This window comes from Choloepus didactylus, chromosome 4, assembly GCF_015220235.1.
Source record: "Choloepus didactylus isolate mChoDid1 chromosome 4, mChoDid1.pri, whole genome shotgun sequence".
In the NCBI taxonomy this organism is placed as follows: Eukaryota; Metazoa; Chordata; class Mammalia; order Pilosa; family Megalonychidae; genus Choloepus; species Choloepus didactylus.
This window is the reverse complement of record NC_051310.1, coordinates 52,584,812-52,610,617: the sequence shown is the minus strand read 5'-3', so window position 1 is coordinate 52,610,617 and position 25,806 is coordinate 52,584,812. Positions and strand designations below refer to the sequence as shown.

Sequence of the window (25,806 nt, the reverse complement as noted above, 5' to 3'; positions counted from 1 at the left end):
TAACCTGACAGCAAACTTTAAACACTCCTGACATATAATCAGATAAGAATTAGTTCTCCCCTCTCACCTGCAATTCTTGGATACTGTATATAAAAGAAAATGATCGTGAATGGGTATTTTCCCTATTTCTAATCTCCCAATCCTTTGCTTAAGGAAACTAAATGATAGAACATAGCAGCTTTGTTCTGTCAGCAGAGCATTATAAAGTCCTGAAAGAATGTTAAAGCAGTTTCAAACTACTATTTTTAGGTGTAATATTGTGAGGAAATAAGCTTTCACTGAGAGATTTTGAGAAAAAACAGTACTTGAAATTTAGCAGCTGAATTAGCAAAATGAATTATCTTGTTTTAAATCTTAATACTCAAGCCAATACTGGTAAAAACAAAATAATACATTCCTTTCTCCAGGTTGAAATTATCCAATGATGAAATCAAACGGGCAATTCTAACGATGGACGAGCAGGAAGATCTGCCCAAGGACATGTTGGAACAGGTGAGCTGCCAGTCATATCCGAGAGCACAAGTAGCAACTATCTTTCAGCATGAAGAAGGCTATGGAGAAAATCTGGTTCTTGCTGGTAGACTTCCTCATCCCTGAGTTGAAGAGTTGAACCACGGTTCCATATGGTTCTATTAGGAGACTTTATGAGAATTTTATTTTCCTAGTTTTTTTCTCTCTTTTTTCCTCAAAATGAGAAGGATGTCAAGGCTTGGAACCCACAATGCAAGATTCTGTCTCTCAAGTTACAGTTAAGTTGTTTTTCCTTCATGAGTCATATAAATCTATTAGCTTTAGTTAAAAATCTACATTTCACAGGAAAATCCAGAATCTCACTATACTATGAGATCACAGACTATACTTTATAAACTGATCCAATACAATTTGCATCTTGGCTCACCATTCCCACAAGCACAAAAGCCACTGTTAAATCCCCAGCACTGTCATCTGTATCCTCGTGTGTGTCATAAGATGAATTGTAAACTTCCTAAGGTAAATCTCATCTCTGTAAGTGGTATGGTATTCTCTTGTGCCATAAATGCCATTAAATTTAAGTGCCAGTGCTAGCGAGCACATGATTTCACATGCAGGCAGTCTACATTTCTGTCCATGGCATTTGGAAATACTTTTTTTATTATCTATAGCCAGGCAGCAAGGCTAATGTGGTGGCCTGGTCTCTCTTCATGCAGGATTTGTGTAGCACGCTCTGCTTGTGTCATGTGCTATTCAGCCTCTTTGTTCAATTGCCACCCCACACCCCACCCCCCAATGGCAATGTTGTTGAATTTGCACATATGCCAGGGATTGTCACCAGTTTTTGCCCAGTGTCCCTTGGTCTGGGCCTAAATTTTTTTGTACTTGGTGGTGATAGTCTCAGTATGCTCTAGGACTGTTTTGTCTCCGGAACAGAAACAGATTTTGAGTGATTTTAGTCAAGAGATATGTGTTTGTTGGAGCCAGGTCCACCTGGGACCAACTGTGCACACAAGCAGTCATGACTCCTGGCTGAGCTTGAGGTCTCCCCTGTAGGTGTGCTCAAGCTCCTCATCCTGATGGGAAAGCTGACAAGCCTGACAGTGCTCGGCTCCCAAGAGCAGAGGGGAGGCAATTTTGCAGTGCTAAATTGTGATCCTGGCAAGAAAGCTTCTCAGGGTGGGGTGCCTATTTGTCCAGTGTGCTTTTTCCATGCTTCTCACTGGTGTCCTAAAAGGCCTAGGACACAAAGCAGGGAGGAGTGATGTGTGGGGTGTCACTGCACATAAAACAGACATGCCCCTCCCTGAATCCTCTGCAGCTGGAAATGTCCTGGGTGAAAGACTTGACATTTAGCAGTGTAAAAAGTCTTCATGTTGCCCTTCAGTTATCAAAATAGTTGATGACTATGTCATTTTGAAATTTGTATGCCATATATGTGAATAGTTTAAAAGTAATTCCTAAACCTGTTTCGAGGGTTTTGTATTTCCTCCACACACCCTTCCCTTCCTAGTTGCCTGGATAAGACAACTCCACTCACCCAGAGTGAAGAATTAAGCATAAAAGTGCTTTAGTCCTTAGGCCTTTTTAGGCTTTCAGCCCTATGGACAAGGTCGTATGTTTAAAATTCCACAAGATTTGTTTACTGTGAAATTGCATCCAGCAAAATGCCTCATCGAGGGGAGGGATTTCAAAATCTTGCCCAAAGGGCTTGCAGTGCAAATAGAATGTACTTCAAATAAATACAAGTAAGAAAATCAGTGTACTTCAAATAAATACAAGTAAGAAAATCAGTCTACTGAAGCAGAATCTTGCCAAGTAGGATACTTTTGACCTGGTCTCCTCTGATAATTCTGTGTGCCTTGTTCTCTGGTCACCTCCCATACTCTTTCTTTTACTATTATTCTCCTACTTACTTTTCATCACATAACGCTTTTCCCAGACAAGCATTGAAGCCAGCATCTCCTTAGTTCTATTTCTGATTTCCCTTTGGGCCACATTCATTCCTTCTCCTGCTTCTGTACTGCTGCTGATCTTACCACCCCTCAGGTGAGATCAGTATGCTACTCTTTTTTTTGAATGCATACCTTTCTCCTTATTCCCGGGTACGTGCCTAAATCTATAGAGTCTGTTACTCAACTCTCCTTTGAGAGGGGGAAGGCCTTTAGCATGTGCCTCTTACTGTACTCTTGTAAGTGACAACAGAAAGATAATCATTGTGCTACCCTGAAGAGTGGCCTTTGGGCTCAGCACACCTAGTTTAGAGTGTGGGAAGGCTGGGGGGACTGTGCAAATCTGTTGACGGATCCCTGAGACTGGAACTGATTTCCTTGCCCAGTAGGTAAAAATTCACACTAAAGTGTGGGAGGGAAGGACGCCCACCCTTCTCTCACTCTCTTTTTTTTTTCTCTCTCTTTTCTCCTTACCTTATTATCTTCCCATCCTGCACCAAGGAGGAACAAAAAAATACATGCCCTGTCTTGTGTCACACTTGAACACAGGAACATAAATGCCTAGAAGCTATCAGGCCAGAACACCCTCAATTTCCTCACTACCAGACCTATGAGCTTCCTGGCATCCACTTCCGTCTTTCTGCCTCTCCATCCCATTAGGAAAGAGAAGACATTCCTTTCCTGTGCTCAGTCCCATCCCTTCCCTCTGCCCAGGGTCTCAACCAGATATTGACTGCCCCTCTCCTCTGGATATTCAGTCTCTTGACTGCACCTCTCCTCTGGATCTTCAGTCTCTCTCTCGTCCAGTTCCTCCCTTTTGACAGTTGTTCAAATCTCAGCCTTGAAAATGCACCTCCTCTCCCTTCCCCCACTCCCCAAATGCACACACGGACCCAAGAATCCATATCCCTGTCTAGATCCTCTCCTTCTGCTCCTCAATCTACTGTAGTCTGTCTTTTTTCACCTCCCTAGAGCTCTTCTCACTAAGGAGGTTCACACCTTCCTTGTTGCCAAAACCTGGGGCCACTTTGCAGTCCCTATCTTCCTTGATATTTTAGTGGTGTATGACACCAACCTATGATGGCTGCTTCCTCCATGATGAAACACTTTCTTCCTTTGGCCCTATGATACCATGTGGCCCTCTCCAGCCACAGCATCACTGGCCCAGTGGAAGGTTCTTCCTCCTCTTGTCCCCATCCCTTAAATGCTGGTTTTTCTTCTGGTCCTGCTTTTTCCTCTGCTTTATCTTACATCCATGCAGTCAGTAACCTACCTGTTACAATAAGTGCCAATGCTTTGCCTTCCTTACAGATTTCTTCAGAATTTTGTACTATTTTGGTTTGTTAAAGCTGCCAAAATGCAATATACCAGAAATGGATTGGCTTTTTCAATGGGGGTTTATTAGTTCACAACTTCACAGTTGTAAGGCCATGAAAATGTCCCACTTAAGGCATCAACAGGATGATACCTTCTCTGAAGAAAGGCCGATGGCATCTGGGGTTCCTCTGTCACATGGGAAGGCACATGGCCAAAGTCTGCTGGTCCTCTCCTGGGTTTAGCTTCCGGTTTCCATTGCTTTCTCCAAAATGTCTCAGGGCTTCTGTCTTAGCTTCTCTCTTAGCTTCTGGGGGCAAACTCTGAATGACATATCTTAGCTTCCAAATGTCTCTGCCTTTTGTTCTCTCATAGAGGACTCCTACAAGGGAAGTAAGACCCACCTTGAGTGGGCAGGGTCACATCTCCATGGAAACAACCTAATCAAAAGGTCCCACCCACAACAGGTCTGCCTCCACAAGATTGGATTAAAAACATGGCTTTTCTGGAGTACATAACAAATCGAAATCAGCACACATACCCACATATCAGTGCCTACTAGAAATCACTACATGGTTCTCTTGCAAGTATTCAAATACCAGATTCCTCCTCTCCTCTCCACCCTACCCCACCCCACCTACAACCTTCTTTTCTGGGGTTGTCTATTATACTCCGTGTAATTGTTGCCTAAGCCAGAAGCCCAGACCTCATCCTTGACTCCTTCCTCCCACCACAGTCAATCCTGCAACAGGTCAGGCCAGTTTTATTAAAGCCTCCTAAATAGCTCTAGAAGCTACTCACTGCCCCTCCTAGTCCATCTCTCACCTGGATTACTGCTCCAGCTATCTAGTCACAGTCCCCTAACATTCTGATCCCTTCTAATTCTCCATTCTGCAAGCACATTGGTCATTTTTAAATGCAAACTCATTTCCCTAACTAAAACTTTAAGTTCTATCCAGTGACCCAAAATAAAGATGAATTTCTTAGAAGGCTCTTGTCTAGTTCTTCCACCTCATTTCTTGCTACTCCCTTGTCCACCCCATTATAGCCGTGCCTTCAGCTCCCTAAATGCTTTGCTGTTCATTCCGACCCTAAAACATGATGTGCACTCTGCTGATGGTACTCAGACTAACTGCTTTGGGTTTTCAGAGGTCCCTCGGTTAAATCCAACAAACACTTTGAAACCTCCAAAATTTGAGTCACTCAATGATAGTATCTCATATCATGGAGAGAGTCACAGGGTCTAGAGGGTCACTGTTAAAAAAAAAAAAAAAAATCCAAGAGCATCTGTTCTAGAAAGTAGCATGCACACGCATGTGCATGCACAAACACATTTGTGCCTTCATAGGAAATCAGACACATACAGAAATACTTTTTCAACTGTAAATAGTGTTGCCATTTCTTCATCATTCCGTATACATTTCTTGTTCCAAAATAAAGTATGGAATAAAAATCAAATCCCGATCACCCAACTCTATATGGAACAGAAAAAGGAAATGGAATTAGATAAGCCAGAGGAATAAGCTAATCAAATGGAAAATACACATAGAATTACTCATTCCAGCATGATGTAATAGAAAAATATATATAGGGCTAGGACTCAAGAGACTTAGGTTCTATTTCTGACAATTACACAAGTTCGCTTTGTAATCCTGGTTGTATTTCAAGTTGCTTAATCTCTCTGGACCTCAGCTTTATCATCTGGAATGTTAATGTTGAACTGAATTATCTTTAGAATTCTTCTAATGGTCTGTGCAAAGTAGATCCTGATAAGGAACTTTCACCGCTATGATTTGAGAGGCAATAGCTAATGAAGGTATCAGGAATAAATCTTCTATCAATTTAAACTACTTTCAAGTTAAAGTGGAAAGCTTTAAGCATTTCTTTTGTATCCGAACAATCATCTGTGAGCATAGGTTATACATTAAACAAAAATTAAAATATTATCTTGCAATAAATTAACTGAAAGGGTGAAAAATTATTGTGAGAATTTAAGTTATAAATCTTAGCTTTAATATTTGTGTGTGTGTTTTTAGCTCTTGAAATTTGTTCCTGAAAAAAGTGACATTGACCTATTGGAGGAACATAAACATGAACTAGATCGGATGGCCAAGGCTGATAGATTCCTTTTTGAGATGAGCCGGTGAGTTTGAAAAATGCTTAAAAAGTAAAGATGCCGCTTATGTTTCTAAGGAAGTTAACTTTCAGTTCAGGGGAGTGTTTAGACCAATTAACCTCATTTAACTGGAAGCCTTCTAAAATTCTAAAATCTTCTCGAGTCCATACTACATGGACATTTTGATTGTTTTATTTGATTCCTTGCCCATGGGTGAGCCAGGGTCAGGCCTTCTTTACAGTTATCTCCATTTCTGGATTTCTTTGGCTCGTGTGCATTGACATAATCAATTCATAACATTTGCCTGGTTCCAGTTAATGTCATTCTCCCTACCACTTTGATTTATTGGCATGGTATCTCATACCTTCTATTACCTGGGCATCTCAGGGTTGTTGTAAAACAGAAGAAAGAGATGGACTCAGGCTATGTCAACCTCATAGCCCACATAAACAGCCAGGGTCTGAGGCGATGACACATGCAGACTTCATGTATCAATCATGGCATTCTTCCCCTTGGACCTTTGGCAAGCTTTCTGAACTCTTCTCCAGAAGGGCCTGCAGGCAGCCACTGCTTACTAAATGGGCTTGTCATGAGAGTTAAGTTTACTTGCCATTCAACACCAAGTGAATTGATCCTGCATTGGAGAAGGTTACCAGTAGTCTTGAAACTTTCAGTCAGTCTCAGTGCAAAAAACTCTCCTGAGTTCCAAAGGCCTCCTGGGGAAAGCCAACATGAACATGTCTCTCGTTCTACATTTTTGCCACATCCAGACTCATTTTTTTGTTGTTACATCTCATCTTGTCATTTTATGCGCTGCTATAAGACAAAGGATGGTTGTGAAATTTTGAAACATGCACCAGCAACCTTATTTGTAGACAAATGAATAGCCACCTACAATGGTTACCCATTCTTAAGTGTCTAGCTCTTTGCATACATCATGTTATTTAATCCTCCTAACAGCCCTGCCAGGTAGACTGTTAGGTAAATAAGGAGGTATTCTCTTCATTCTACTGGCAAGGAAAAGAAGACTCAGAGCAATTAAGGTATCTGTTTAAGGTCATATAATAAGAGAAATCTGGGCAATGAACCTAAGTCTGTCTGATTATCTGGTAAAGCCTTGGAGAAGGGTCTGGTCCCTAGTCCTACTAGACTGAAATTTCTATAATAGAACAGGTTAGGCATTGGGTTTGGAAGGCTTGGGTGAGAATGCCCAGTGTGACCCCCTCAGCAACACAGAACATCTTGTTTTGGTGGGTATCAAAGGACAGTGTGCATCCCAGTTCTGTCTAGTTACTAGTTGCTATCTTGGAAGGCAGAGCTTGCTAACCCTGAGGGGAGCAAATAGGGAGCTAACTGTTATGAAAGTGAAAGGAGTGAGGAGAGGATGCTCAAGACTTTGTGGAAAATTAAGAAGCATGGAGAAAGTGTCGCAAACTGTCCTTTATTTGCAGCAGTGTGGAGAGTTTTTACGTTTTCATTCCATTGCATCTCCCCTATGTTCGAAAGAGCTACTGGGACTCTGAGAGAGGAAAGGAAGCTTTAATCAACAGCAGCCAGCTCCCACTGTTTTTAGCAGTTGCTTTAAAGGTTTGGGAGCTAAGGGCTCTGCTGCAATCAGCCTGAATCCTTGGGACAGGTCAGATGGAAATGGGCTCTGCAGGCAAAGTTGGCCTAGTACCCTGTGTACCTGTGTGGGAGAGGAGCTGGGGAGGTGGGGAAGGAGAGTTGCTCACAATAGCTCTGCCTCAGTGTCCATACACCCATATTAAGTGAATCCTAATTAGCTTGTACTTGCTCTTACAGAATTAATCATTATCAGCAAAGGTTGCAGTCGCTGTACTTCAAAAAGAAGTTTGCAGAGCGTGTGGCAGAAGTCAAACCTAAAGTGGAAGGTAAAGTCAAGCTGCTAAGGTTGGAATGATGTTCATCTTAAATGCCGGTTTATAGGGGCAATTCAAGCATATGTCATAAACATGATCTCTTTGGTGATTTTTCACTTGAAAGCTTTTGAAATTCTGGTGGGTAATTTCTTAAGGTCAGCCCTTCACCTGCTGGCCTGGCCTGGGTTCTGGAGCTCATAACACACCTCTTGGGCTCCCCTGCAGTGCCAGGCTTTTTACCTAAGTCAGTGTTGGTAAGGAATCAATTTGACCTATACTAGCATTAAGCCTATAATTAGCTTTCTTGCAGGAGTCTCACTGCATTTTTCTAAGAGAAGATTTGAAGCTGTTATCATGGTGAGATTTTGAGGCTGTTGAATTTTTAAATGTTTGAAATGTGGACAAGGCAATGGAAGAGCACAGCCACAGAACACAGGCTGGAATCAGGAGTCCACTCGGGCCCTGATCCCTGCATGACACTTGCAAGCTGTAACATGTAATAAATTTCATCATTTTTTCTATCAGTGGAATTGTTCAGTAATCTTGTTGCTCTGACTCAAGACAGACAACAAAAGTGTTTGCAAAGGAATATGGAAATGCAATTGTCCTTCTATATATTACTAAATGCTTGAGTTTGATGAGTCTGCCATGAAAAGGGTAGAGAAATAATAGAATTTTGTAGCCGTCTAATTGTTATCTTTAACAACTTCTGTCCCTCCCTGGCCCCTTGATTTTTGCTTTTAAGTTCAGATGTTTCAAAAGTGCTCCCTGGTAGTCTAACAACCCCCATCACAGTTTCCATATCTGTTATTAGATGCTCGGATTTAGGAGGCTGAAGTGTGTTGGTTGTAATAGTTGTGTTTCTGTGTGCTTTGTTCTGAAGCAATTCGCTCTGGCTCAGAAGAGGTGTTTAGGAGCAGTGCCCTGAAACAGTTGTTAGAAGTAGTTTTGGCATTTGGAAATTATATGAATAAAGGCCAAAGAGGCAATGCATATGGATTCAAGATATCCAGCCTAAACAAGATTGCTGACACAAAATCCAGTATCGACAAGTAAGTATGAGCTCTTCCAACACTAGGAGGATCCATGTGTAAGTCATTGCTTCAACTTTTTACTCTTCTGGTCCTCCTTGGCTGCCAGGATCCTGCAGGCTCTGGTCTGAGCTTCTCTTTGTCACTGCTCTCTTTCCTTTTCCAGCATGGACTCCTCCCTTGCCCATCCCATAACCCCGAGAATCCCCCTTCCTGGCAGGCTCTGAAATGCTTGGAAATTATATTTGTTTCTTACAATTTTATATGTTCTATGAAAGGTTTAAAAATGCTAAATCTCTGTGTGTGTGGAGGGCGGTATGGGAAAACTGTGTAATGCCTAACTAGAATAAGAAATGCTTTAAGACAGATTTTCTTAACTTGAGTTCGAAGAATATCTATGGATGTGCTTCAGTGGATCCATGAATTCCCTGACATTAGATGCAAAATTATCTGACAAATGCTGTGCTTTTAGCTGCAGCATTAAATTGCCTCATTTATTTGGGAGAGGAATATTATTTTCTTCAGATTCTCAAGTGCTTCTTTTAACTTAAATAAGTTTAAGACCATTTCCCCAGAAAGGATCTTTTTTTCTCTTGATAGACGTATGACACATACCATACCCCTGTGTATGTGCGCCAAGTAGGTTCTGGATATGTGTACATATGTGTGGTATTGGGCACAAGTATATGTGCACTGTGTGAACTGGAGCTCACACTTTGCTGAAGCATAGATACTGGAGCACAGCCTCACATGCTGGCTCCAGCCACTCTGTAAAGTATAGGAGAACCTTCCGAAAGGTGCTCAGCAGAGGAATCATTTGCGATGAATACCTTCCTAGATAAACATGATAATGGTACAAGAATGACTGCTTGGTTCTTGAACTCACATTTCATGTCACTTTAAAATCTTCATAAAGCTGGTAGGTGGCTATAGCTGGTTTTGGACCCAAGTGTCCATTCTTGGGAAGAGATACCAAATATTCTTTGTATATTTGTTCTTTAAAAAATAGGGTACCCATTTTCATTTTCTAATATTACAGAGAGTTTCAATTCTGTCAGGATTATTTATAATCTAAGGAACTATTTTACTTTGTGCATCTTGAGAAGCTAGTTACTAATAATAATCGATGGGTCTGTGTTGGTTCTTGTGTAAGAACTTGGAGGAGAGCTTACCTTCTGTGGCTCGTGATTAAAGGGCCTTTAAATGAACTCTACTGTGGCAGAGATTCTGGGAGCCTGGCCTCTGTTTGTTCTGGAGCCCTAAATTATGACCTTGAGAGAGCCATTGAATGGAAATTTGCGGGGAGATGACTTTTGATGTTCTCTAAGTAGGTTCTGGATATGTGTACATATATGTGGTACTGGGCACATGTATATATGCACCGTGTGAACTGGAGCTCACACTTTGATGAAGCATAGATACTGGAGCACGGCGTAGATACTGGAGCACAGCATAGATACTGGAGCACAAAGAACCATGATGTTCTCTAAGAACATCATTGCAGCAGCCCAAGATTGGACCAAACTGTCCAGAGTAGCACCTCTCATTGCCCTTTGTACATAATTGTACTCACTTTCTGAAAGTGCAGAGGAAATATGTCCCTCAGTCCATCGTGTGAAACCAGTCCAAGAACAGCAAACCCACCACTAAGGAATCTGCAAGTGCAGTATCAGTAAACTAAGAGAGAAAGCAGTCCATGTCCGTCCCACCCCCACCCCACCCCCCAAAGTTTGCCTAGGGAAGAAAAAATGCCTTTGAAGTTTTGATGAGTTTATCCTTGTAGCTTGCATTCTTACAGTTTCCTCATGATGTATTCAATTAACTAGTGTTTATTGAACAGCTACCATAGGTAAGCAAATCCAAAGACAGAGTTTCTAAACCTCAAGTATCCTATTTGTGGCCTATTACTGAGAAAATGGTCAAAGGCTGTAAGCATTTAAATATGGCTTCTGCAGGACCCTGAATGTATCTTACTATTTTTTATATATCTTCTCTGGCTTAGAGCAATAAAGTTAGATATTCAGATATCTACTAACTTATTACAGTTTCTACCATTTGTTAATAAATGTTAAGAAATACTAAGTTTCATTTCTAGCTTCTAAGACATCTGCTCTTCTTCATTCTGAAGAATGTTTTTGTTTTACATATAGAGACAACCTTGGATCATCACCCTACAGTATGTTTATTATGTAAGGTTTAGAGAGAGAGTGCATGGGGAAGGAAGGGAGTTGTGGAGTTTTGGCCCTGCTAACATTACAAGTCAATACCTTAAAGTAAAGTCATGAACTGTGTTCCAAGGAAAAAGGAAAAAAAACTGGAGCATGAGGCTTTTTGGGTTTCTGTGATATGTTTTCCTTTATATGTTGGAGTTAGCAGCCTATATGAAGAAATTATCATGTATGAATGCATTTTGGTTGTTTGTATTCTACTGTTCATTCCAAGACTTTTTAAAATGCTTCTTAGAAAGTGCACAGCATTGCATTTTAAATGAACAGATTCTTGTTAGAGACCCTGAGATGTGAAAATGCTTTCTGGTGTCTTTAATAGGTAAGGTCATGAGACACATTGACTTGAGCTTCCTGAAAGTTTTGTTTCTCTAAGGTTCTCAATGACTCAATTATTTTGAATGTGAGTGTCTCTTACAGAATTCTCTTTAGAAATATAGGTTATTCACCCTAGTTATTCCTGACCAGTGAGGCTTTTTATCCTATATTTTCTTTAGGGTTAGTGAAACATAGTGTTATGGCAACCCTCAATTTATCCTAGAATTAATAAGTTATATGTTAAGTTTTAAGGCTAAACCTTATTTTCATATCTTGTAAAGATAGATTAGCAAGGGGCAGCTGCTAGGATATGGCAGTGCCACTTTAATTTTAATGTAAGCACTTGATCTTTTTCAGAGCACATTCATATTTGATTGTCACAATAGCTTTGTGAAGTACACAATACAAATACTATTACCTGTTGTCAGATAAAGAAACTGAGGCAGAGTCAAAAGGCTCATTGAGCTTGTCTAAAGTTACAATAAGCATGTGCCCTGTACAGGTGTTTGATACCTGTTCTGTCTGTCCACATCTCTACCTTTCTAACAGATGGACCTTATTTGGAGATTATAGTAGAGAAATTTGGAGATTATAGTAGGCCTCATATTTGCATGTAAAGAACAGACACCTCTTTAAGCAAGGGTGTACTCTTCAACTGGGCATACAGGTATGGGAGAAAGGGACCCCTCACTCCCAGCCAGATAACAGTGCTGTCATACAGGAGAACCGATCACCAACCTAACCCAACACCTCCCACCCCTCCACTCCACCACATGATGATCTGCTTGTTGCAGTTACTGTAGGACTTGTCTAGTAGAATGCATACTCAAAAGAACAAATTAAAATCATTTCCCATCTCTTTCTTCTTTCTTTCTGCCTGTACATATTTGATCTCTAAGGTAACAGTGTCTTCTAAACACACCAATAACTTAGACCCTCATTAAATGTTTGTTAAATTGAATCTAATCAAGCTACATAAATGGTAGGACAGTCAACATGAAGGGAGCATTCACTTTATATTGAGATTTAAGTTACTGGTGAAAATCAAGGAATAATCAAATGTATAACTGTTCAGTTATTCAGTCTTCAAGAGTTGGTATTCTCAAATGAGGTGTTATTTGGATAGCAAACAACTATGAAAGAGCTGACCTAGTTTTAAGCTTTTCTACACTAAGGAAAAGTACATATTAAGTAAATTAATTGAAAATAGCATTTTTCTAAAAAAAAAAAAAATACCACTGCCCTTTCGATGGTAGCTGGGATTTTGCTCTCACCTCAGGCAGCAGATACACAGATTCTGTAAAACAGCAGAATTGAAATAGAATAATGCAGCTGAACACCTGCAAAATAAGCGGCCAGAATTATTGAATATTTAATGGATCCTTTTACTTTACCAGAAGATTTTTTTTCTAATTTTTGAGGTCAAGAAAAAAATGGAAATTAAAAAATATATATGGCACATTTGAGTAGACTCAGAGGAATTGGATTGCATTATCTCTTTGAAGCGGTGAAGGTAACCAGAAACACTGTTCATTGTTGTGAAAAAGAAAACCATTTGACAACTCTGATTCACTTTATATGGAGGTGGGTAGGAGTATTATGACTTAGACTTGTGGATTGGCAAACTCTCTAAATTATGGAAATGCTTGTAAAGAAAGGCAGCTGTATTGTCCTCTTTTTGGTTACCTCACCTAGATTAGTGGTTCTCCGTACCGGCTGCATATTAGAATCACCATGGAAATTTTAAATAACCCCACTTCATTCCAATCAAATGAGACTCTGGGCTGGGCCCGGGTATCTGGGGTCCAGGTGATTCTAATGTGCAGCAGAGTCTAGGCCAACAGGACCTGACAAACACAGTTTTGTCTAATAGACAGTGTTATCAGACACCCGCTTTTCCATACAGGTCGTTCAGGGTTCAGCCCCGTCACCACCACAGAGGGAGCTGGCACAGTTAACTGCAGCTATTAAGGGTATGCAGTTATGAGCTGAAGTGCTGCTACAATTAGGAAATGGGTACCTGGCAGCATGGATATTATATACATGATTGCATCTTCAGGGCCCACTTCCAGGTCCAGCCTTGAAGCGGGGAGATATTCCTACTTTCTGACCACCTTTGACTGCAACAGCAAAACAAATTAGCCAGATAGAGGCTGTGGGGGGTGGGGATGGACATGGGAATATCATGGAGTTTTAAAGTTGAAAGAAAACTTAAATGAGAATTATCAATAATTGTCATCAGTGAGATGCTGCTGTGTACTTTTAGACTTGAAAAGAGCAGTCCTCTTCAGTCAATTAAACATCCCTTACTCCCACTCACCCCACCCAGTCGTGCTTATGAACTCCTGTCTTTCGTTGGATCCATCCTGAAGGTAGAGGTCAGCTTGTCCCCATTTGCAATGATTCAGATTCACTCCCATCACCCGTCACATTATCCAGATTTTGAAGGATGCTCACTATGTGCCAAAGATAGAATTCTTATTCCCTACCCTTCCTTTTTAGAAAATGTATGCTTCCTTGTCACATGCATATATCAAACCTGTAGACTCATCCTCTTTCCCCTCCTCTTGAGAATCTGGACCTCATAGGAACTTCAGATTTTGAAATTAACATAAGATTATGGCATTATTATTGATTTGACCACATGAGTATATAAATTATATGAAAATATTAACTATATGTAATACTCTTCCCTTCTTTAATCATAGGAACATTACTCTTTTGCACTATCTCATAACTATTGTGGAAAAGAAATACCCTAAGGTTCTCAATCTAAATGAAGAATTGCTGGATATTCCTCAAGCAGCAAAAGTAAAGTAAGTCCTTATAGTTGAATTCTTTTAATTTTTGTAATCACTTGGACCATGCTTTAGCCATTGAGTTAGTTAATGTTGCCTAAAGAGGATCCTTCTGTTTGTTTTCCCATGAGCATTATATGAAATAAAGTTTGAATCATATCCCAGTCGCTCAAATGTAACAAGGTTTTGAATATACTTTTGTTCTAGCTCCTTTGATATATTGCTAATTTTCTGAGTTATTAATTTTCTGAGTTGTTAAGGGCATAGGAAAGGAATATGGTTTCACTGGTATGTGGCTAAGCAAATAGAAAACCTAAATTCAAGGGTGTTGTTACTAATAGTCAAATATGCACATACTGCCAGAAACCAAGGCAATCCCTTTAATCAAAGGCAGTCTTTATGCAAATCTAGAAACTAAAAATAAAATGGAAAGTTGCCAAACTTTTACCACAAACTTCACACCACATGTCAGACTTGGGGAGCAGTCAGTTTTTCTTGCTGTTCTTCTCTCCTCCTTTTGGATCTTTTTTTTCTCTAACATATTAAACTACATCTTTTCACAGTGAATTTGGAAAGCATAATGAGTATCCTAAATTTTTTTCCCTCTGTTTGTAGAATTTGGTAGAAATGTATTATGTAAAGCATGAAATAAAAAAAAAAAAAATTAGAGTACATGAAGTATTGTCAAATTTGTTTACGTATTGTAAATTATCTGTAAGGATAAAGATACAATCTCTAATGTTTAAAAGCCTTCAAATAGAAAGCACTGTGAGTGAAGCCCAGGGAAATTGTTCCTATAAAAACAGGCAGTGAAAATGAAAACTAGTTAGTGTAACTTTAAGAAAAGTCATTGTTGTTTGAAATTTAAGCCATTACCTTGTAATATTCATATTACCAGAACTTCAGTGAAAAGAGCAACAATCTAATTATGGAGAAGTTCAGTGTGAATATGATTGTGGATAAGCCAGTTTCTCTTACCTGTTCAAAGGGAGAAGTATGGCAAGACATTTATTTCCACATATATATTTTCACATATAGTAATTTGCTTAAGTGAGATTTTTGTGAGCTTGAAACATGAAATATTTATGTATTGATGAAAGATATTTCTATTCTGCTATTTTTAACCTATAAAATTTACCTGCTGGCTATGGAAAACGAAAAACTTAATTCCAAAGCAAAAAACTAAATTCCCTTAGGTTAAAACATTATCTTTCTGTGACATATGAACATTGAAGGGAATTTTTTAAATTTACAATAAACTGGTATGGACTTGAAAGTATGGAATATTTAAACCCATCATATATTTAACACATTTAAGTCACATGTTGATTACTAAAATGTTGTTATTTACAACAGCATGACTGAGCTGGACAAAGAAATAAGCATGTTGAGAAGTGGCTTGAAAGCAGTCGAGACAGTGAGTATTTGTTTCTCATTTCAATTCCTAGTCTTTTCACTATCTCTAGTGCTGGTAATTTCAGCAGGTAAATCACTGGTTGCCTTGGCATTTGGTATGTCCAGGCTAAACATATACTGACAGAAAAAAGAAAAGAAGAACAAAGCAGCAAAGTCAGGCTGTGTTTAGCAGGCAACAGGACGTTGTAGGTGGTCCATGGACTATGTGATGGGAAGCTGGACCTAGAGTTCCACTCACTTGTTACCTGTGAGGCAGAGCTTATTAAAGTGATGAACTGGCCTAGATGATCTTCCAGGATCCTAATTCTCACATTCTATTAATATATGACGTTCACTTTCAGTACAGCAGTAGAATTTCCCTGTGGTCTTTCCCAGTTGGTCCTTTGGGGAGTGTTTTTTTGAGCAGACACTTGGACTCAAGGTGCGGGGTCATGATGATTCAGACTCCTTGCCCTCCAGGTGTTGCAATATCCAAGAACAGCCAGCCCAGCATGTCACCTCCACACCATCATTTCCAGAGAAGCACAGTGATTACAAAGATGCCTTGAGGAAGCAGGGTGGATTAAGTGTAGTCCAGAGGATGGTGGGAGGACTGGCATGTGTTGGAAGAAGCATCCCTCCTGGAGGAGATAAACTTTGAGCTCTGGCTTAGAAGGAAGATGGGCTGAGCTTGGATACATGGGAGGGCGTTGTCCCAAGTACAAGAAACCGCCTGGGCGCAGGTCTCAGCAGAAGGAAATCAGGTCAGGATGGCAAAGGCAGAGCAGGTCGGTGAAATTGAACGTGACTGCATATTAACACAATGCCATGCTCTGCTGCACAAATGCTGCCGCCAGCAAGGAGGAGGGTCCAGCGTGAGGACTACCAGGCATAAGGGGATCATTGGAAACCTTTCTCAGGACAGTGGCATAGCTCTGGTCTGGCCCTTGGTAGAGGAGGCTGATTTGCAGGCAGCTTGGAAAGTTGCCCTGCCCCTCTCTTAAGTAGCTTTCAAATCATTTATCAGTAATGCCATGAGGACGCCTACCTCCTTCTTTTCTTTTTTAATCATAAAACTATGCCATAGAAAGTAGTTTAATTTATTTAAAGATGTATCTATAATAGAAATTAAAGTCACTGTTTGTTTTTTAGAAATAAGGAGGATGTGAGGTTCCCCCTTCCCCAGAACCTTTTTTTCACTATTTAGGAAGCAAAGGGAGATGAACTAATTGAGTCAATAATTTTCCTTCCAGCCCCAGGGGACCCTGAGGCTGCGATGTGAGCAGCTTTCAGAGGCCAGTCTGGAGAAAGGCAGTGTGTAGCAAGGCTTGTTTTCTGACCTTCACTCTGTTTCCCTTTCTTCCTGGTGGAATGTTTTCTTGAGACCAGCCTGACAGTCAGACAGCCCTGAAGCCTGATAGTGGACACTCTGACCTTTGCCTCCCTGAAGTTAATTCAGAGCAATGCCTGAGAGGGTCCCCAAGGAAATTTGTGTTTCTGGTTTATTAGAGGCTGTTTTGCTGAAATCTCTCCAGTCCCCATGTCATTTACACTGCAACACACTCAGCATAGGAAAGGGGCTGCAAACACCCCCTGGCAGCTTAAATGTCAAAATGTAGCATTGTAAGAAAATATTGGGAGGCAGACCTCTGCCTGTCCAAATATTTATATATCCTAATTGTGCTTTGCATAAATTGATTACATGGTTTGAAGGTATCAAAGATGGGATTCTGATGAAATTATCCAGAAATTAGAATTTTAAATTGATTTCACATCACTGTAACACCTTTACACATACACTCACTTTCCAGGCCAAAGTATTAGAGTTGTAGCAATCTCTTCCAATTAGACCAAGCTCCATAATTTATAAGTTTCCATTACTGTTTTTTTCATTTGATCCTCATAGCGATGTGGATATTGCCCTTCTTTTTCACAAGCAAAGAAACCGATGCCCAGAGCAACTTGCCAAGGATGAGTACCTCATTAGCTATAGAGGTGTTGGAATATATAGCTGTGACTCCTACACACCAGCTCTACCCAAAGCAAGTGTGAAAGATAACAAGGCAATCATTTCAGCCAATTGATACACAGAATAGTTATTACTGAGACTCTGGAGTCAGGCAGACCTGAGTTCAAATTCTGACTCTTATCACTTCCCACCTACTTGACTTTGGGCAAAGCATTTAATCCCTTTAAAACCTCAGTTTATGTGTCTGTAAAATGACACCTACCTCATAGAGTTATTGTGGGAATTAAATAAGAAAGTGCATCTGGAAATGGTTGAATTAATTATTAAAATTAGATTTGAATCATCTGTGTGTTCCTCAATGGTGTTAATAGAGAAGATGGATAATTAACAAGAGACCAATACTTCTACTTGCCTCTCCACAAAAACTGAATGGAATGCATAGGAAGAAAACTAGTAGACAGTCATGGTACCAGATGCTACCACTGACCCAGATCCATGTTTAGGAAGCAAGTAGGCTTGGCAGAGAAAGAAAGAAGGAAAAAAAGCAAGGCAGCAAATTCTGAGTACAGAATGTTTCTTTCACTGACAAACCCTTTGAGTACAATTTGTTTCCATTATTTGCTTAATTTCTCCAGCTATTAATTTCATCTAAATGCTAATCTGCTTACTTTCCAAAGCTGATATGAGAAATCACTCTGATAAAGTGTTCAGATGATTGGTTAAATTGTGGTTTGCAAATATGTGTGTGTACATGGGCGTGGCTATGGGGTGGTGGGAGGAAGGGCAGGAGAGCTATAGTATCACAAAATGTGATAGAGCAAGTTTTGGTGTTTTTGCCATTCTGAGGTATTACATTTGCTGCAAATGGAATATAAGACAATGTGTATCTATATTGACATTATCCATTTCCTATGTTTAAGGAGCTGGAATATCAAAAATCTCAGCCCCCACAGCCTGGGGATAAATTTGTGTCTGTTGTCAGCCAGTTCATCACAGTGGCCAGCTTCAGCTTCTCTGATGTTGAAGATCTTCTAGCAGAAGCTAAAGACCTGGTAAATTTTCCCCCTTCCCCTTGCACACTGAGTGTTGTTTGACAGGAATGGGCTTTAATTTGGCACTTTCAGACATTATGCTATGTGGCAAATAGCATTAATGAAATCTAAGCCTCATGGTTCAGGAAATAGAGTAGGAGATCCTTGTTTTGTATATTGTAGGTAAATTTTCATTTCCAGGAGTGGTCAATTGAAATAGAGCCTTCCTGTCTCACTGGCCTGTGTTGCCTTCAGATTAGCAAGACCTTGAAGGATCTGAATGGTATGAAAACAGTATATCCTTTGCCAGTTTTCCCTTTGTTGTTACTGGAGTGAAGTAGATTATGAAAACCTGGGGTGGGATGAAATGTGTGATCAGGTGTGGCTAGGCAGTATGCCTTCGTTCCTCTAAGTCATGTGCTTACCTGAGATGGATCCTCAGAAGACCCAACACTGCCTCCTTAAAACTCCAGAAGAACTAATTAAATGGGATGCACTTTAATTCAGCCTCATTGTAAGAGTCATATTTTTAAAATAAGACTTTTCTTTTTAGGATTTTTGCTATTTCCAAAATTTTATTCACCTGTGGGGGGAAATTTTCTGTTTAATGAGACCCTTAAACTGCTCTCTCTCTGTCTCTCTCTCTCATTTTCTCTTTACCAACTCGCTTCCTAGACTATCATCTTCCAAAATACTTACACACTCACATATGTAGACAGCCTCACATTCTCTCATTGCCCCTCTCATCTGTTTGAGAGGGTCCTTACCCCACCCTATTGGCTTCTTCCAGACTGCCTACCTCTCAGTTGCCAGAAACACTCTTGTTTTAACTTGAGTCTTCCTTTGAGATTTGAGTAATGGTTGGTATTTCCCTGTGGTCACCTGATTAGTTATAGGTGTTTTACATGCTTGTTGACATGTACTGGTTGAAGTTCAGAAGTGGACTGTGTTACAATATAACAGCTAATCTCACCATTAACTCCCTCCGAGGCATTATTAAATAAGTGAGAAGATGATGTATGTTCCCAAAACTAATTTGATAGCAATGTTATTTAAATGACTGCTGCTATAGGACCAACCTCTAATATTCTGTGATTCAAGTCAGTCAACCAGTATCAACAACCATGGCTCAAACCTCCATTGTGATAACCCCCGTCCATGTCTTGTGTACAGTCACCACTCTGGAATACGCATTTTGTAAAAGAAGGGATTTGCCCTCTCTGGTCAATATGGTGCCTACTTCATTCAAGGATGCAAACACTTAAAAAAAAAAAATCAGTTGGTTAATTAATTTTTGATTCACATGACTACTTTTTTCTTTTTTCTTTATTTTTTTAATAGTGTGGGAACCTTAGTCTGGGCCTAGTTTTTTTGAGATTTCTAAGACTTAAATATATATGACTTCATCATCACAAAATTCCTAGATAAAAAGGTCATTCAGGATGGCTTAAAGTGCATGAACATGAATGTTTTAGAAACTCAGTTGTAAACTATCATTATTTCATTCATACCAGAACTTTTAGAAATTTGCTTATAAATTCAGTGGAACAAGCTAGCTCACTCTGTGTGGCATGTGAAGAATGTTATGCTTTTCCCTAACGAACTCTATTTTCTAATAGAATATTTCCAAATAAGTAAAACTTTGAGAACAATTCCTCAGTGTAGAGAAAATGTTTAAAAAGAACATTTTATTACAAATTTAAAGATGTGAATCATTATTATAAAATGTTATAATATATAAACTTAATTGAAATCATTTTAAGAATGAACACTGAAAATGTTTCCTTAAAGATAGATAGTATGATTGAAATATTGAAAACCTTAAAAATATAATGAAGGTAAATAATGCAAAAAAAAAAAAGAAAGAAAGGAAGAAATCAAAGTAATTAAGAACTCCTGGGGTAGAGGTTGGGGGTTGCTGCACAAACACATCATGATCTAAATATGAAGAAACTTTAAAATGTTGAAAATTTTAAGCAGTTGATTGGGTGTGGGGAAAAAAGAATTCAATTGCCTTTGAAACTAGAACACTGTCTTTAGAAGCTTAGTAATGGCATTGGATCCTTACAAAAGAAAGTATAATTTTAACGAATGATTTGATTGGCACTGAACAATATTTGGGTAGTCATAATAATGTTGACTGTGGATTGGTTTTCAGCATTTAAGTCATTATATAACATTGGGAGGAGAAAAGAATGAACTGTATTCTTATTTTTATATCAGAAATCATATATTGTAGTAGTTAAAAATTAAGAAATACATGTATAACCATATTATCTCAAATTATGAAGATAACCCCTAGAACTAAAGTAAAAACAGTTAAAACTAAAAAGGACACTGGATATACTATTTTATCACTATATACATACGTTTTTTATTTAATTTAAGAAATCCATCCTTAATGGTTTGCATTTTAGATGTTTTTAAAGTTACATTGAAAGGGGTTCTAAAACAAGGGGCTTGGAATAGAATAGTATTTTCAGCCATAAGTTTATATTACATGTATCACATTTAGGATTCCTTGATCTGTTCTTATTTTCTAAGTGAAACCCAAGAAATATTGTAACAATACCAGCATCATTTAGGATTAGGAAAAGTAGCTAAAAAGCACTGGATCCCATTTGCTTTCAATATTGACCATATGGCACCAATAAATGATATTAAACTACTTCAAAGAAAAGTTAAAAGTACAAGTTTTCCTACCCCTGCTGAGTTTGCTATTAGTTTTATGTCTTGGGTACTCTACCCTATAATATTTTGCTTCCTTGTTTTTACTACTGTTTAGTTAATGAGAACTCATAGTAGAGAATCATGGATGTTAACCTGAAGTGAGGTGGGCAGGAATAAATGGTTTCAGAGATGAGGAGTATTACAATTTTGCTTTAGAAATTATTAAGAGACATGTTCAGCAGCTGAAGGCTCATGAAAAGTCCATCAAATTGTATGCTCAGTTTGAGCTTTAGTCCTTCTAGAGAAATTTATATTTGATCATGGAATTCCCTGGGAACCCTGAACTTCTTACAATCTTCTTCTTCCAGTTTACTAAAGCAGTGAAGCAGTTTGGTGAAGAGGCTGGCAAAATGCAGCCAGATGAGTTCTTTGGCATTTTTGATCAGTTTCTTCAAGCTGTGTCAGAAGCCAAACAAGAGAATGAAAACATGAGGAAGAAGAAGGAGGAGGAAGAGCGCCGAGCTCGCATGGAAGCTCAGGTTTGGAAGTTCTGTTGCTGCAGGTCCTTGGAATTTCTGAGAGCATCTGATGTGCGGGCAGGAATGAGGGCAGAAAGGCACTTTTCTAGAATGCTGCTGGGGATTTAAATTGGTATAAAGTTTCTTTTAGGCAATTTGGCAATATAAACCCAAAGCCTTAAAAAATATATCCATATCCTTTGAGCTGGAATTCCATTTCTTAAAAACTGTTTTATGGAAATAATCATAATTTGCACAAAGATTAAAACAAAAGAACTTTCAGAGCAGCATTCTTTAAATAGCCCCAAACTGGAAGCATCCTAAATGTTTCCCAGTAGAGCATTAACTACAAAAGATGTGATAGCTGATAGTGGAAAATTTATACAGTCATTCAGTCATGTCTTCTGAGAATATATGATGATAAAGGAAAGTTTACACAATGGTGTTTACATGAAATAATGTGTTTTTTGGTAAAATTAGTGTTAATTATAGAAGATGATTGATACTGGTGGGATATACCCCAGAATGTTCATGGTGATTATCTCCTGGTAAAATTAAGTGTGCTTTTTGTTTTCTATTTGCTCATTATTAAATTATCTAAATTTTTTGTAAAGCATGTGTATTACTTGGCTTTTAATAACTGTAACTCTTGCATAGCACTTTCTAGGCATCCACTATAGATACAGGTTGAGCTCTTAATGTAAAAAAAGTGGCCAGATGACCATTTGCCATAGTCTCTATACCATAAAAGAGAACCAATATCTGGAGTCTGTTTAACTGTGATATCTTTTTCTTTTTCCATTACAGAAACAAGAATTGCCTTAATTTCCTTTTTTTTTTTTAATTAGAATATCATGAGATTTATCTAGAATCTAGATGGTGAGGGATCTAATCACAAAGTAGTGATCATTGATGTATTTATTTCACCATTCATTTCTTCTACAATGAGACTTCTTGACCAAGTTATCCCTCTGGAACATTCAAGAGGGTTAGCAACTATTATAGATGACCATAATTTGGTGTGACTGAAGCATTGTTGTCATTCACAGAGTTTATTTCCACTGGAATAAAACATTTTACTTTTCTATAAGATCAATTTTAAAAGGTGTCTTTCTATTTGCAGCTCAAAGAACAACGTGAAAGGGAACGTAAAATGAGAAAAGCAAAAGAGAATAGTGAAGAAAGCGGAGAGTTTGATGACCTGGTTTCAGCCTTACGCTCAGGAGAAGTCTTTGACAAAGACCTTTCTAAACTGAAAAGGAATCGCAAACGCATTACCAACCAGATGACGGACAGCAGCCGGGAGAGACCAGTCACAAAACTGAATTTCTAAATTTCCTTGAACACTTTTTTAGAAAGCTCATTAGCAGCCCTTTGAAGTGACTAGAATGTCTCATTACACTGCCTTGCAATCCAAACAGTGGCAATTTCTTCTTCCATCTGTGAGTGAATGTGTGCGTGTGTGTGTATGTGTATATAATGTATATAGGAGTCTGAGTGTTGTCTGGAGACCTATATGTATGGTTAAAAAAAAAATCTATGTTAATGTATGTGCTCAGAAACCCTTTGTATGCATTCATACTGAGTGTGGCTCATTTTCTTTCCCTGAACACCATAACTGAAGCACAATACTATATCTCCCAAAAGAGATGACAGAGACATTCCCTAGAGTAAAGAAAATAGAGTACGGAAAAATAAAAACAAAACAAAAGGCTTGAGAAATATTTTATGGTTTCCAAGCTTGGTATACTTTGAAATTATTTTTATTGGTAGAACTGGTATCAGAAAGAAATAGATGTAAAATGGTTTTTGATAGTTGACAAAGTGATGCTGAAACTGCATCAGTAATTGATAAGACCAGCTTAGAATTTTTGACATTGGTGTGGGGATACAGTCTGTAAATGTTTATTAAGAACATCTTGCACACAATCTGCAATACATAGAATGTCATATCAGAATTTTTTTATGTATTTAAAACTTGAACATCAATTTTTTTCCCTAATTTCATTGAGTTTTCTGCCAAGTGCTCTTGATGATTTCTTGAAATTGCTTTTGGAAAGAACACTATTTATCTAAATGCAATCTGTGCTCTTGTCAAAGAAAGAGATTGCCAGAATGTGCTTGTTTTTCTAACAATATAGGTGAACAAACTTAAAAAATAAAATTTCCCACCCAAGACGTAAAAGAAGGAATGCTCTGAACAGGGTTAAAGATTATAAAAGGATTTCTTTAAATGGGGTGCTTTTGTTTCTTTGTTTTTGCATTTTCTATTTTCTCTTCTGTAGGACAAACTGCATCTTCTGTAAATATAGGTCTGGACTGAAGAACACTTAGTGAATGCACACAATGTCAACAACATCAACAGAAATGCCAAGATCTATTTATCTTGAAGTATGTTTGAATGGTTTACAGTTTATATGTTGTCATTTTAAATTGTGTGTCAGTAAAGCTACCTGTATTTCAGTCTAAAAAATAAAGCTCTCAGGGAGAAATGAATAAAAACAATGAACATTAAAAAATAAAATGTAGATGGTCACCATTAACTACCAACTCGTAAAACCCTTAAATTATGTGATATATAAAGAGGACTGTTACTGTTTTTTTTTGTTTTTTGTTTTTTTGCTTTGCTTTGCTTTATTTATTTGTAGTGGGGAGGGGGGGGGACAAGGTTCTCTTTTTTTATTTCCATCAATCCTGTTGTGGTTGGGTTTCCTGTGGAGAGAGTAGTTTGTCCTATTGCACTAGAGCATTATTTACTCACTAAATTGTTTTGCAGTCAATTAACAAATATTTATTGCACACCTACTATGTGCCAGGCATAGTAGGACTACAGTGATAAGCAAGACAGAATCCCTGTCCCCAAAGCTTATGCTCTAATGGGGATATTGAGGGACGAATAGAATATCAATATGTGCGCTGTACAGGAATTGTGCTATTTAAAAATAATTTGTATAAACTATAATGACTAGCACAGATGGCCCAGTATCTGTGCTATGTGAAAGCTGTGAAATAGTACTCTAAGGGTTGTCAAGAGCTGTAGTTTTACACTTTTTCCTTGTTGCAAACTTGGTGACTCTCTACACACTATATGAAAGTAAATGACCAGCAAATAAAACAGTCATAAATACAAAGCAGAGGCTGAACTCTCCAACCCCCAGCTACCAAAGGTCTGCACATACACCATGTTAAAGGTGTGGGTGGAGACTTTGCTCAAAAAGTCTTGGGGGTGATGAAGAGGAGTGGGCTATGAAGATGGTTTTGTCTATTCCTTAACTAAAGTGCCTCTCTCTATATATTTTTTCTATTAATAGCAGGAGAAATTTGGTCTGGCTCAATTTTGGAGTAGTATTTTGAAAATGGCTTTGTTTTAGAGTGTAAGGAATGGACAGATGGAGGGAGAGTCACATAAAGGAGCAAGTTTGCTTAGCATGTCCCACCTGCCCTTTTTACTAATCCTTATTTGGAAATGGCCATCCTGGTAGGCCTCCTTTGCCATTTACATTTTTTGATTCTTTTCCCCCAAAAGCTGTGTGCAGGTAATTCCATGTGCCATTGTTGAAAAAACAAAAAACTACTTTTTAGATTGGTGCTGGTGTAAGTAGCCACTTTTCTCTCTTGGGTGTGTATTTTTAAAGTTTTTGTTTTTTTTGGTTTTTTAAATTAATGCCAAAAAGAAAAAGCATTATAATTTGTAAACTTAATTATGTCTTGTATCTTACTAGCTTAGTAGTTGGAACCACTTAGTCTTTAGGTGCAAGACTGTTATTATAGTACCAAGAAAAAAATGTTGTATGTGTTATGAGACTGTACATTTTTTTTAAAAAAAATAGCAATATGCAATAAAGAGACAAATTCATTGGGTGTACATATATGTCTTCTATAAATTACTAAAATAGCATTATCACTTTTCTTTGCAGTCTCCACCACTGAACTTTATTAGGTATTACAACTTATTCACTAAATCAGAAGTATATACAATTTTTAAAATTTGTACATGTTGACCCAGAGGCTTATAGTTTTCTATTACAGCGTTATTCAGTATACACACTGGGTATGATATGCTCCCTGTTTTTATGTTTGGTTGATGTATGAATTATGCAGTTTCATTTTATATATGG

General features: G+C 38.5%; 1 protein-coding gene across 2 annotated transcripts in view; it reads left to right on the top strand.

The window, feature by feature from the left end:
- Positions 1-25,559, top strand: part of DAAM1 (dishevelled associated activator of morphogenesis 1) — a 177,369-nt gene extending 151,810 nt beyond the window's left edge. For both annotated transcript variants that reach the window (XM_037832610.1, XM_037832611.1), the window contains exons 17-25: positions 408-492; positions 5,774-5,880; positions 7,657-7,745; positions 8,617-8,785; positions 14,016-14,123; positions 15,462-15,522; positions 18,390-18,521; positions 21,539-21,709; positions 22,812-25,559. In XM_037832610.1, the coding sequence (XP_037688538.1) occupies positions 408-492; positions 5,774-5,880; positions 7,657-7,745; positions 8,617-8,785; positions 14,016-14,123; positions 15,462-15,522; positions 18,390-18,521; positions 21,539-21,709; positions 22,812-23,021 (1,132 nt within the window). In that variant the 3' untranslated portion in view covers positions 23,022-25,559. The remainder of the gene's footprint in view (positions 1-407; positions 493-5,773; positions 5,881-7,656; positions 7,746-8,616; positions 8,786-14,015; positions 14,124-15,461; positions 15,523-18,389; positions 18,522-21,538; positions 21,710-22,811) is intronic.
- Positions 25,560-25,806: the final 247 nt, after the last annotated feature.